At 38.6% G+C, this 14,374-nt stretch overlaps 1 protein-coding gene and 1 long non-coding RNA gene across 8 annotated transcripts in view; one reads left to right on the forward strand and one right to left on the reverse strand.

Annotated features, from left to right (window-relative positions):
• espn (espin) overlaps positions 1 to 14,224 on the forward strand; it is a 46,013-nt gene extending 31,789 nt beyond the window's left edge. For 4 of the 7 annotated variants that reach the window (XM_014001660.1, XM_014001662.1, XM_014001665.1 and 1 more), the window contains 5 exons: positions 2,708 to 2,853; positions 3,102 to 3,476; positions 10,887 to 10,966; positions 11,418 to 11,445; positions 12,182 to 14,224. In XM_014001660.1, coding sequence (XP_013857114.1) covers positions 2,708 to 2,853; positions 3,102 to 3,476; positions 10,887 to 10,966; positions 11,418 to 11,445; positions 12,182 to 12,331 — 779 coding nt within the window. In that variant the 3' untranslated portion in view covers positions 12,332 to 14,224. Of the gene's footprint in view, positions 1 to 2,707; positions 2,854 to 3,101; positions 3,477 to 10,886; positions 10,967 to 11,417; positions 11,447 to 12,181 lie in introns of all 7 variants that reach the window. The other 3 variants (XM_014001664.1, XM_014001667.1, XM_014001663.1) reach the window with 2 other exon arrangements.
• LOC106513036 (uncharacterized) lies at positions 10,159 to 10,868 on the reverse strand. The gene is made up of 2 exons (XR_001309746.1): positions 10,779 to 10,868; positions 10,159 to 10,377 (listed from the first exon to the last, which is right to left on the reverse strand). It is a non-coding gene; the product is annotated as an uncharacterized LOC106513036 (long non-coding RNA).
• Positions 14,225 to 14,374: the final 150 nt, after the last annotated feature.

Below are 14,374 nucleotides of genomic sequence, written 5' to 3' on the forward strand. Positions count from 1 at the left end.
CACACCTCAAAGAGGGGCTTGTGGAGTTACAATAAGGAGGATATAAGCACTGCAGTTCAACTTTATATAGACCTCAAAGCGAGGGGGGGGGGGGTTAAAAAAATGTCTCCTTTTAAATTTAAAATAAACATTCTCAAGAATGTAAGTATATACATTTTGCAGGACAAAAAAAGATAACTATTTGGAAATGGATTTAAATTCAACCAAATTTTAAAAAGAAATCTTTTTTGTCCCCAACTGGTTTTGTAATATAACCTGTAAAATAAAGCAACAATAATGGGAGATAATTGTAAGAAATAGAATTGTCTTTGAGGAGCATTTTACATAATCTGAAACAAATGTTCAACAAATGTTATTGTTCTCACTATGTTGTCAATAAACCGACAAATCTTAAAAACCTTCAAAAAAGTTTAAAAATCAACTGAAAATTCAGCTCAGACGTTCATTGAAACCTGAGTCGAGACGACGGAGCGACACTGGCGTCGGCAACACGTTATTTTCTGTTTTTGAACAAGATGTGAGGAATTCAGCTTTTTGTGCTACAGGACTCATCTGAATGTACCGTGCAGCTGCTTGGTAGAGTCGCACAAACATTACAGCAAGCCCTAAAAGGCTGAAAGGCTTTTTGTTCGAAGATGTCCATTAACTAATTGTCATACGTTCCTCACCTGCCACACCTGGAGCCTCGCTCAAACCCACTCAATCCACCCCTCCTGGCTAAACAGAAAGTAGCAGCCGGCGCATGTCTCAGTCTCCATGAAGTAGATGCTTCAGTTTCAGTCCAGCGTCATTTTTAATTCTTTAAAGCACATCCCATTATAGATTAACTGTTCTGGATCTTTGTGGGGAGGATTGGGCTTGAAAGGCTGAAGGTATGCTGTCACTTTTCATGATTTTTCTCCAAATATCTCAATATCTTGTGAAATTTTTCTGTTTTGGTGTGATGAGTATTTATAAATCTTAAAATAAGAGGACTGTATTTCTCAAGACAAGAAGTTTGCTTTGTTGCATTTGTCTAATAGTTTGTCAAAGTGACATGAATTCACTTGCAAGTGTTACAATAATGTCTTCTTTTTGCATCATAATCATCTCGCTGTCATAAGAAAGTCAGTGAAGCGTGGTCATTTTGAGATAAAGTTTAGATAATCAACTCATGAACTGAAGAATTGCTTGATGATTTGTTACAAAATACACTATTTGTATGTCAAACAATATAATAATCCTTAGAAAGTAAATTTTAGGTTTGTCCGTTTTTTTTATATCAACTTTTTTGCAGTCACAATCAGTGTGTTGGAAGCTCTATAATCATTTGCTGTTTGAATCTTTTTACTCTCGGCGAGAAACAAAACTGTGGAGCTACGAGCGGAGGATTCAGCTGCGGCTGTGTGTTCGTGCGTTTGCGCGTTAATTCCTGGCCGGCTTTCCGCTGGCCCGCTGTCACTTCCAGTTACGGGTGATTCCTTTAGATTTCCCCCAACTGTGATGATGGCTCTTTAATGGAAAGCTGTTCTCTCCTCCCCAACACGAGACACGAGAGAGCGGGAGAGCGTGAGGAGGGGTGGCACGCTAAGCCAGAGTCCAAATAGACCTTTGTGGTCGTCTCAACAGGGAACACTTTATACGGGACAATTTCTCTCTCTAACCCCCACTTCCCCGTTCAGCAAACAGAAAGAGTAAACAATGAGGGATTGAGGATATTTGCTAAACTGGAGGTTTACATTCACTCAACCAGGTGAGGCAGTTATTGTTGCTTGTTAATGTTTTAGAACTTAAAGCAGTGAATAGAATGCTGCATGACAGTTTTATTTATGATGTAACCTGTAGCTTTTAGTTGTGTTCGCTGATATAAAATCTAGAATGTTTTTGTTTTGAAATGTATTTATAAAGGTAAGAAAACAAAAATCATGGTTTTGATGCCACTTTGGCTGCATTTCAAATCATGCTATATTTGTACGCGGCTTAATTTTTGCGAAAAACTAAACACAACAAAGGATAGCTGCTAGTTTTTGTTCACCAAGGTATTTGTTATAAAGACAGTTTTAATAAATGGTTTATTTTCTCCTGCACCTTATGTGTTTTTGTCATTAAAACTCTTTATCTCAAAATGACTTCCTTTTGATTTGAGAAAAAAATTGGATAAGGTGAACAAAGAGAGTAAAGTTATGTAAGGTTTTTTGTTTCAATGTCTGAAAAGGAACAATCTCTCAGCATTCTATGGGATAAATCCAGTCTCCCACACCGGTAGTTTCTTTTGACTCCACTTTAATTACCAAAAACTGACACATATAGATAATATAGAAAGGAAAGTAACTTTTTTTTCCATCAAAAATGTATTTACAACCATTACTAGAGCACTTGTTTGTATTCCCTCCATCCACCTGCTGTCCAAAAAGGAGAAAGCTCCCCTTCTAATCCAAGCCTGTGTCAAAGTGTTACCAATGAGCCGTGACCTAATGAGAAACCTGTTTTAAGCTGCAGCACAACCTCAAGAGATATGAATGCAAACGCCAACCGCAGGAATTAAATATATTCCTAATAATGATCATCCTGACCCCCCCGGTCCGCATTGCAACCCGGCTCGTTGGATGAAATATTGAACACTGAAAGGCCACCCACCCCCTCTTCTCCTCTTTGGCGTGTCCGTCTGTTTCTGTCCCGTCTTTCTGCTAGGCTTCACTCGTCTGCGCTCTCCCCTTTTGTTCCGCAGGCACAAAGTCTTTCAACATGATGTCCCCCACCGGTGACAACTCGGAGCTGCTGGCAGAGATCAAAGCAGGGAAGAGCCTCAAGCCCACGCCACACAGTAAAGGCTACACCACTGTATTTTCCAACAGCGGACCCACGGGCAACAATGTAAGCCGAGTTTATGGAACAGGCAGCGGCACAATGTAGTTAGTTCAGTTTTTACTTGTGGTTTTGATGCTACTATGTCTGTTTTGCTCACAAGAGTTCATATTAATAAAACCAAAATAGAGAAAAATGTAGCCCAGTGTGTCTAATCTTCAATAAGTCAGGACTTAATTAGCTAACAGTAACAAAAGTTTAGTATTTTAGTTATTGCTTATTCAACTAGATAAAATTGACTTTTTACTTTCCTCAAGGAGTCCCCCACACCACCAGAGACTCMGTCTGAAACCCCACCAGCCAAACCAGCCTCCCCTACACAGTCCGAGACACCCGTCACTTCCCCACCCGTCACCCCAAGCCCCAGCCCTAGCCCCAGCCCCACCGGCTCTGGGTCCTCAAGGGTCATGTCGACCTCCGCGAGCTACGAGCAGCTGTCCTCCGTCGTCAACGGGAACGGCGGCGGCAGCTCAGTGAAAGCAGAGTCGGTGAGGAAGACGAGTCTGGCGGACGTCGAGGCGTTGGTGCCCACTCACGACGAGCAGGGGAAAGCCATCCCTGAGTGGAAGAGGCAGGTGATGGTGCGCAAGCTTCAGGCCAAAATGCAAGAGGAGGATGACCACAAACGCAAGGTAGGTGGAGCAAGTCGGCCGGTGTTGCTGTGGTTTGATGATCCCTTTTGTGTTTTTTTATTAACTTTTAAAAGTGTTGAAACAACTAAATGTGGCGTCTTTTGTCGAAAAACAAATGCAAAAGGGATTGCAGGTGATTTTGATTTGTGTGTGAATTTTTTAATGTTGAACTTTATTTTGTGTTAAGGTATTATGTTTTTGTAAAGATATAATTAGCATCTTTTAGACAAAAAAGCACAAAGCAGTAAAGACTGCAAATTCACCAAATCCTATTTAGGAAAATTATATCTAAGATAAAACATTAGCATATAACCAGTAGCATATTTACATGTTTTGTTTATTAATTTATCTCAACTTTTATTTTGACGTATGCTTAATATAATTATTTTGGCAAGATATTGATTGATTACTCATTTTGAAACTATCTACACACTTGTTAGCTTTACAAAATAGACTTCATTAGCATGAAATTTACTAAATTATATGAATAATTTTTGTGACCACAGACTGCAATCTTATCATATTAAATGATATAGTAGCCATAGTTTATTTTTATTTTCTTCAGTGACACACATGAGGATTTGCATTTATTGAAATACCATAGAAGCAGTAAAACATATTACAGATAAGACTGGCAAAAGGTTTATTTATAGCTAAGGTGGGCAGCAGGTTTGAGTAATATAATTTCACCTGCAAACAAAGGAAAAAAATAGCTCTAAATGTCCTAATCCATCTGCTTAACATTTTGTTTTTGCATGTTTTAATACGTAATTATTGATGTTGGAGTGCATTGAATTGAAGACTTGGCTACAGCAACCATCACTAAAACAAACTCAAGCTGATGTTTGATGGCAACGTTTGGTGACTCCAAGTCCTTACATGCAGATTCAGTGGTGTGATGCCTGGCCCATTCACACTACAGGTCCACGGATAATATTGATAATAAATATGCCAAATATATATATATTTCATATATATATTTCATAAATATTATCTTTGTTTAGTTTTTTTAACTTTCATGATACTGCAAAGCTAGCACAACAGCAGCGATGATTTCAAAGTCAAGCAGCAGTGTTGCTTTATTTTTGTTTTTCCAAGGGGATAGTTTCCTCATTGATCCAATTGGCAGATCTTTTGTTCTGAAAACATCAGAGTATATTGTACTCCTGCAACCCCATTTCCTATTTAGTCTTAACACAACATTTTGTCCATTCATGTTGGGGTTAGGTTTGTCATAATCTTGTTTGTGATGTAGGTGGAGGGCAGAATGCTTGGGATAATTGGCACTTTAAATATAGCATTGCAAGCTAAGAGCAAATCTAATGTTGTACAAATGTAAAGCTTTGTTTGAAATGTGCCTTGGCTAAATACCCTCCCCCTACACCACAAACAGAATTGGGACACCTCCACCCAACTCTCTTGATTGAATGAGCAAAACAAAATTTTAAGTGGTTAGGGGAACAGAAATGATTATCTCTTCACAATGTTGTAAACCTAATTCAGTGTTACGTCTTAGTTGGGTCACAAATGAAGCATGTGGCGTAAATTACTAAACATTAGATGTCACTAAAATCAGTTTTTTTTCTTTCTACGTTTGTACAGCACATCTATAAACTGAAAGGGGATACAAACGCTAAGCTAGGAAAATTAGCATGATGGAATTGCAACGACACACTGAGCATTTTTTTTCTGTGAGATGGTCAGAAGTGTCGAGGATCTAAATACAGACATTTTGTAACATCCTTCTGTAGTAATGTTGGTCTGTGTAGCCTATATTTGCATGTTCTTTCAAAAAGCACAAAGAACTCTGTGTTCGCCTTGATTCTAAATTACAGAAGAGAGTTTAGTGCCTAATGAGGCTGTGCCATTGCACCACTAAATCCATGTAAATCCTGTGTGTTGGAATGGATTTGCACTGAGGCGTGTTTTTCATACCAGGAACATTCTACTGAAGGAGTTCCTCCCTCCCCTCCCCTCCTTTGTTTTCTTGTCCTACTGGTCTCCTCTGACATTTCATGTAGTTTGCATCAAGTGGGCACTACCAACCTCAGGAGTGGCACTACTCCCACACCCACAATGCCATTTTGGGCCCGTTTGGAGAATTGATGACCGAGGGGGACCTGAATCGAATTGAGAAACAAATTGAGAACCTGCAGGTCATGCACAAAGTGTCAGAAGTGGAAAAGGAACTGGAGGAACTAGAGCGAGAGCTTCACCAGCTTCTGCCAGTATCCGCCGCCCTTAATCAGGAGTACTTCTCTGTCAATCCAAAGCAAGTCCACGGACAAGCCGAGGATCTCCCAGCATGGTGCAGCAAGATCTCCACCCTGCTCAAGAGCATGGCCATTCTACTCGCAACCCTGGGAGGCAAACAGATAGACATACTGGAACTTATATTTCCTGGATATTCTCAAGAAGAAGTAAAAAATATAAGCACAGGCCCATCTCAAACCTCTGCTAACACTGGATTTATCGGACGCTCTCAGTCCTTCTCAACCAGAGAAGATGTGGAAAGGGAAATCAAGCAGTGTGGCGTTTCGGTGAAGAATCTTAAGGCTAATTATGAGATCCAGAATCAGACACAGTTTACCAACAATCAAGCTAGTAGGATTTACAAGCGCAAAAGGTCTCTTCCTGTGGTGAGTGAGTCTGATTATTGTCTAGAGACAAGTTGCAAAGATGATGTGCCTTGCTCCTCTGCTACAGTCCTAGACTTCAACACCAATGGACATTTACCTTCAGTGGAGGAATCTGCCTTACCACTCGTTGAGGAACCAGTTATTATAGCATCTCATGTTCAACCAATGTATGGTACATCTGAACCAATGGCTCCAACCAACATGCAAGAGTTCAACCAGGTTCTTTCTTCAGACCCCGTTTTAAATAATGACCAATTAACCAGAAGCCTGGAGGTGCAGACAGACATGAGCTACGTCCAGGAGTGCGTCGAAATGAGGAAGGAAAGAATTGTCCTCCTGTTTCTCGAACACTGGCGAAAGTACACCATCTCAGAATCTTATCGGACTAAATATACAGGCAGGAGAGGAAATTACTTGGATGTTGGCTGTGAGGACTACAGCCAGTTTAATGACCAGGTTGACGGGGAAACGCACAGTGACGATGACAAGATGATTACGTTTATGAAGTCCAAGCAGGTAGTAGGGAATCTGATTGGCCACTGGAGAACCATCATGAGCCAGGTGCCCACTCGTCAGATCCGCAGGCTGAGTCGGGCTCAGATGATGTACTGGCCGGAGCACTTCTTGCCACACATCAATGGTTCACCAGTCGGTTATGAAAGTCTAACCCTTGACCTCTTCATGCTTGGGTATTTCCAGTTACTGGAAATGAACATGTCTCGCGGTGAGAGGAAATTCCGCCACCTCTTGTGCTACGAGATGTTTGACCGTCTCGGTAGCCATAAATGGGAGGTAATCAGACAGTTTCACAGGGAAGTCATGACAGAAATTGAGAGTGGGAAACGAGATTGGGCGGATGGCTTTGAGGATATAAAACTCAAGTATTTTGGGGACACCGATGACGGGGTGGGTATGATGACAGCTTCTCTGCATTCAGTGTCTCCTGATCTGTCTGCAGTGCCCTCACAGGAGTCACTTCCCCCACCACCTTCTCATCCACCCCCTCCACCTCCTACCTATCCTGCACCCCCATCTCCAAATGTGCTTTCCTCTGACCCTTCATCAGCATCACCAGCCGTTTACCCATCGCCACCTTCTGCCGCCCAGAATGATGCATCTGACAGCAGCGGCTCATTGGAGGGCGGTGTTCAAGAAAATGTCACATCCAATGAACAAAATCCATCAAATGAACCTCTAGTTTCTAATGTGACACTTTCGGAGCAAGACCAAATGCAGAACTTGACAACTAAAAGCGTACAACAAGCTGAGACAAAAAAGGACACAAGAGACAGCTTGGGATCAAGTCCAAAGAAAGACGTTCCACCGGGTGCTGGTCAAATAGAGACACCTCCACCACCCAGAGATGAGCCTAATGAGGACGCAATCAAAGTGATTTATGAGCTAAAAGAGTTCAGCAATGAGGAAATCATCAGATACATTGATCGAAGCTTTGCTTTTTGGAAAGAAAAGGAAGCTGAGCTTTTTGATATTTAACAACCCTATGAGCTGTAAGTTCACTAAACATTATCTGCAAGGAAGGGAAGACTTAACCTGCACAACATGTTGAACCAGCGAGCTAATCTGGTGTGTTAGTCTTTAGGTCATGTCACCTGAGGTATTTACCTGCAGCAAAGAGCTTTTATTTAGCTGTATAGACTTTCCATTTCCATATGCATGGATGGAGAAACAGCGTACAACGTGTTGCAACACTCTTATTCTGAAAACATTTTGAGGGATGGATTGGTTGCCATGATTGACAAGTTTTAAGGGAAATGATTTGCCATTAAAGACGTAATTTAGTAGTTTAAATGTTTAATCATTAGTGAAAATTGGAGGTTAGTTTAGTCGGCGTTTCATGTTTGTCAGTCACTGACAAATGTTGAAATTCACCCTTTCATTAGTCACCCACCTCTTCTTTTCTGTTCCTATTTTTATTTATTCATTTATGTATTTATTTTTTGTCTGCTCTGTTAAATAAACCAAAATGTCCCTTCCTAATTTATTTAAAAAAAAATAATTGTGTGTTTTCCATTGATATCAGGGAGTTTTTTTTTTCATCTCAAAGGAATTGTGTTAATAAATATAAGAACAACATATGGAAAATACCAGTCCAGTTAATACTTCACATGAACTGAGCAAAGGTGTGGCTGTTTTTTTTTATTCAGTTGGATTGTCCCTCTCTGGATACACAAGCTATTGTCGAGCTGTAATTGTTTTATAATCAAAATACAGCAAAGCAAAAGAGAAATTCAGAGCAGGCCGACATCCTGAAAGAAGTGAAAGCAGCAGAGAAGGAAATCTCCAACATTTAGAGTAAAACCAGGTTTCAAAGATTTGAGTTTGGAATGACATCTTTATTTCTACACGAATCATTTAATTTGGTTTAAAGGAATGGGAATTCAGTACAGTACAGGTTGTTTGACATTTAGTCCAGATTCAAATCTCAGCTTGTTGTGATTTTGTGAAGTTAAATCACATTTCAGCTCCCGAAGGTACAAGCTGGATATTCACAATAAACTGAGGAAAACGTTTTACCAAACCTAAAGTTTTTATTTTGATTCGGAGTGATTTTATGTGCTCCTTATTCCACTAATTCACTAATATTTTAAATGAAAGAATTACCTATATAGACTGGCAAAGTTGAATCTCTTCTTGTGTTTCATAGATCGTGTTTATGTGAATATCTGTAAACTCAGCTGTGCATTGTGTGCTTTCTGATTGAGGCTGCAGAAACGACCAAGTTGGCTAAATGTAAAAACAGTCGAGCTCTAAATCCATCATGAATGACGGTAACAGTGCTTTGGCATATATTTGATTGTTTTATTATTCTGTAATTTGGGTGCATTCTACAGATTAGCTCAGTTTCCAGAGTTTAATTTGTTTATTATGTGGTTTCTGCATTACTGTCAGAAATAAAGTTTGCAGACAGGTTTGTGTTTGTAGGATTTCAGTCATTCATTCACACACAATAATGATCAATAGTAAAGGCATCATTATTGATCATCATTATTGATTATGAAGTGTTTGTTTGTGTGCATCTCTGTCTGTAAGMATTTCATGAAATAGTAGAAAAATACAGTTTACTGTGGTAGTAGCTGAGAGTCATCTCCATCCTTTACATTAAACACAAATACAAAAATGGTAATTACTGTTTTCAAGTAAATAGTTTTTTTTTTCTTTTACCTTTAATATCAGATCRGTTTTACTGTCTGTACCGGTGTCACATCCACTAACACACACAACTGCTGAATGTAAAACCCTCAGAGCCATACTATTCTCATAGTGTCTATTCTGTGGCATCAAGATTATCTTTAAATAACCCTCTTAGTGCCACCTGCTGTTATGCTATCCAAGGCTTACAGAAGCCATGAGGAGGTTACAGTGAAGCTGTCGGTTGGTCGGCTAAAAGCCGTTTACTGAACAGATTTTTATTATTCAAAGAAAATGGGATTTATATGAAACTGAACAAAAAATTACAATATGATCTAATGTTTATTATCCATAACTTCCCAGATTGTTTTTTTTTTCCTTATCAGTGCTGTCCATTGCAGATTTAACATTCATTTTAATCTTCTTTACACTTCTTACAGAGTTTATACATCCAACTGTAGGCATTTCTTTTAATTTGGGTTAGTACTAAAATGATGTTTGAATTTTGACACCCTTCAATTCTTATCATAAATGTTAGAGCTGAGCTTATTGTTAAATTTCTGATGCAATGTTTGCTCACAGGAATGAAGTCCATCGATTTGAACATGAACACAAAAGCAGCACATTAGGAATCCTGTCCAATTTGTAGCTTGGATATTTCATATCGCTCGTATTAAAAAAGGTAAATGATTAGAGGAAAAACAGTAACTTTACTGAAATTAAATTAGCAAGAGACTGAAGGCAGAGGCTAAATCCCATGTTAATTTGTTGAACAAATCAACTTCGTTTGTATGCAAATAAGCAATGAGTAACTTTGGTCCACTTTCAATACAAACTACTTATTAATTAATTTACCAAACTGTATACAGTATTATGAATGTATACTTTGTTTGCCCTTTTTTTGTTTTTTTTTTTTTTTTTGGCGTCTGAAATTCCCAGGGGAATCATTAAAAATTCACCACTCAGGTAATCTTAGCTGGATCCGTGTTAGCCGGGGCAAGTGAAATCCTTCAGTAAGAGGAATGCAAAAAAGGGTAAAGTTTCTCAGGCAAGGATGAGAAATCCAAGCTGCCTGCCCTCTTCTTTCCTTCGGCCCAACCTCCAGTGACAAACTGAAAGAGAAAAAAAGGATCCGGTTGCAAGTGGTGCGTGATGAACGCGTCGCATAAACACCACTCTGACCTCTGGAAAAGCTTCTGGTTCAGCTCGAACAAAGACGGCGAACAATGTCAGCTTTAAATTCAGACATCACTTTAAACAGTGTTCTTTGTCGAAATTTTAGTCCTTTTTACAAGCAAATTATTACTTTAAAAAATGACATTTGGGAATATGTGTAAGGGAAAAAAAAAGGCTTTTTCTCTCTCTGACACTACTGATTGTGAAACCGTAAATTTCATTTAGTCTGTGTTTTGACATTTCAGGATAATGTCCTGCAAAATAAAATTCTTGTACATTTTAAAACAGATGTTATCCAAAGATTGTGAAATATGATCATATTAGAGTAAAATAAAACCTTGAGGGTTTGAAGGATGCAGTTGGAGTTAAAATCCTTGACTGACTGGTCTGGATCCCCGTCTCTGTCCTCCGTGGATCCCCTCCCCCCGTCCTTGTCTCCTTACAGGCTGAAGAGGAGGCCAAGCGTCTGGCTTCAATGCCGGCCTGGAAGAGAGACATGATGAAGAAGAAAATGGATGAGGAGAGGTGAATAACTAGGCCTTTTTGTCACATTTGTTGAACCTTTTTTTTTTTACACTCAAACTCTGGGACGGTTTATTAATGAGGCAGAGCTGATTTACTGTACCAGCACCACCATTTTGTAGCTGRTTGTAAATTTAACATCAGTGGCATTTTTAAATTGGCTGCTAATTTCTGCTTCAAATGTTGATGTGGAGGCCGCATGATACTGAAATGTGCCTTGGTAAATATCAGAATTCAGCATGATTTTTCAGACGACTTTTATCTTACGTAATGCTCTAGTTTTTGTTTGGTTAACATTTTAGTGTGTTTGATTGGTTAACATTTTAGTGTGTTTGATTGGTTAACATTTTAGTGTGTTTGATTGGTTAACATTTTAGTGTGTTTGATTGGTTAACNGATGAAAATCTGTTGTTACCATTTAAGATATATTTACACTTTTCTCTCTGTGTTTTTGACCTCCTGATGTGACAGGGAACAAAAAAGGTAAGAATTTCTATTTGTTCCACACAGTTTTTAAAATGATGAATAAATTTAAATAAATTTACTAAAACCTCCTAAAGGCAAAAATAAATAAATAAAAATGTCCTCCATTACTATTATTATTTTATATGTATGATTAATGGCAATGAATCATCCTTGAATCCAGTAGGCAGAAAGGCCACATTGTTATAATCATTTTTCATCGTGATTAAAAAAATTGTTATATCAGGATGAAACTCCTGGTGACATTCAGGTAAAATGTTTCTCTTGTTGGTGTCAGTTTTGCCATGAAAAAGTTTTAACAAGAGGATTATGGAACAAATGAAGGGGTTTGTGGGTTTTAATGGGGTCACCTGTATTGTACTAAATTTTAAATCTAGTACAGCAAACATGTTTTCTTTACTCCGAAGATGCTGATTATTATAATATTCCTGACACAAAAAGCAAAACAAAATTATTTTACTTTAATAAATTATAATAATAAATAACTGTAATTATAATTTAAGTAAAATTGAGTTCATCATTTGGGTGGAATATTGTCAATAAATGATGAGCCTGACCTTGTGGACTAATGGAGGATGTCACTTTGTTTCCCCCAAATATTTAACTCTCTGAAATCAGAGATGATTTTAAACCGATCGTAGTGAAACTAGAGTACTTATAGTTCTTAACTAATGAAACCTGAAAGGAACATTAGTTTTCAGTGCTAACGGTCGTGTTTGAACCTCTTCCATGCACAGAAAAGCAGAACAGCAGGCCAAACAGGAGAAGGAGGAGGAGGAGAAGCAGGAGCTGGAGCGACTACGGACCCTGGGCTACGATGAGACCAAACTGGCCCCGTGGCAGAGGCAGATTATTCTGAAGAAAGGGGAAGTAGCCAAAAAGTGAACTGGATCATGTCCCATGTCCTGCACCATTTTGCACCCTCACACACTTTTTAGTCCAAAGCTTCTTCCTCCTTCGTCCTGTCACCCACTCTGCACAACAGATCCTCCTTCATCCTGTCACCCACTCTGCACAACAGATCCTCCTTCATCCTGTCACCCACTCTGCACAACAGATCCTCCTTCATCCTGTCACCCACTCTGCACAACAGATCCTCCTTCATCCTGTCACCCACTCTGCACAACAGATCCTCCTTCATCCTGTCACCCACTCTGCACAACAGATCCTCCTTCATCCTGTCACCCACTCTGCACAACAGATCCTCCTTCATCCTGTCACCCACTCTGCACAACAGATCCTCCTTCATCCTGTCACCCACTCTGCACAACAGATCCTCCTTCATCCTGTCACCCACTCTGCACAACAGATCCTCCTTCATCCTGTCACCCACTCTGCACAGCAGCTAAAGGAGGAGAGTTTATTTCCCCAAACCTCTGTATTGCTGTAGTAAGTCTGGTTCAAGCTGCTGCTGTTGTCCACACAGTCTCTCATCAGAGTGATCTTCCACTTAAAGTTTCAAACGTTTTGTCTTTTTAGTTAAAGATTTCTGACATGCACCAAGTCTTACTACAGAAGCACTAAATTAAAATCACTTATTTATTTACTTGCCAGCACGAGAAGATGTTGATTAGTCTTATAGATTTAAAAGGCGCTAATTGCTCAGAGCGTACTATTTCACATCAAACTTCCCACCTCTGTCAGCTTTTTACCCATCCTGATTTCCATTTAATGTCAAGTTTCTTTCAAATCTTTAAGTCTATGATCATTTTTCTGAGGATTTGGATCATTGGTGAAAATCCTGTTTTAAAATAATTATAATATTATGTAGCTGTATGAAATTATATATTTTTCACGATGACTGGCATCGAGGATGTTGTGTGATATTAGACGTAATGGATGTTCAGGATTTTAACAGCCAGCTACATCTTACACCAGTCATGTCGTTCAAGCCCTTCATACTGCAGAACACAAGAAAAGACCTCAGGTTTTTGGTTTACATTTGTTTCCTGCTTCCAGTTCAGGCCTCTGGGTGATGAATCTTTGATGAGCAGATCTGTTTACACATTAAAGCTCTCTGTCCTCCAACAGGCTTATCAAAACTCTTCACTATCCTTTTAATAAGATGCAGTTTCAATGCTGAACKGCCTCTGGTGAACAACTTGACAATAAATAAAATAACCAGGATGTGCACAATCTTCTGTAAATTTCCCTGTAGGCATTCGGAGAGAATTACATTATTGTTATATATATTTTTTTGCCTAGAAAGTGAAGTTGTGCACATTTCTGTATTTATTTCTTTTTCAGGTGGTTATAGGATCCACTGCTGGTTGAGACTAGATTCGTCTGTTTGGGGCAAATCTGTGAGGAATCATTTTATGTTAGATTTTAAGATTTTTCAGGACAAAAATCGATGCATTTTTAAAAATAAGTAAACCCCAAAAATGATACATTTTGGGTGCTTTCATGTGATGAAAGATTTTCTTTCTACTTCTTCTGTATTAGTTTCTTTTTTTAAATCAGGTATCAAGTTTAAAATCTGAGTCTCTGTTAAAGATGAGGAGCCTCGCTGGTCATTTAAAGAAAATATTCAGATTTTACGTCTCATCAGATGCCATATGATGTTAAAATTCAAAGTGATGTAAACGTCATTGCCATTTAATTTTCTATATTATCTGTACTCTGTACATAGTGACCCTCAGAATGTTTCATTATTTCCTTGTTTCATTATAAAAACATGTCCCGACCTGGCTTTGATAGAATGTTGGCTTAATCTCATAAAATTATATTTTCAGACTGTTTAAAATGAACACAATAAATACTTGATCATCAAAAGGATATTTGTTGTGTGGATGCATTTTTTAAATTATTTTTAGCTTCAAGAACATGAGCTGCAGAAGAATTATTAAACTTGCATTAGTAGTTTTTTGTTATTTTAAAGATATTTCATAAAATATTTTTTTTAAAGTGCTGTTATGAATTTGATAT

This window comes from Austrofundulus limnaeus, unplaced genomic scaffold (assembly GCF_001266775.1).
Source record: "Austrofundulus limnaeus strain Quisiro unplaced genomic scaffold, Austrofundulus_limnaeus-1.0 Scaffold10, whole genome shotgun sequence".
Lineage (NCBI taxonomy): Eukaryota > Metazoa > Chordata > Actinopteri > Cyprinodontiformes > Rivulidae > Austrofundulus > Austrofundulus limnaeus.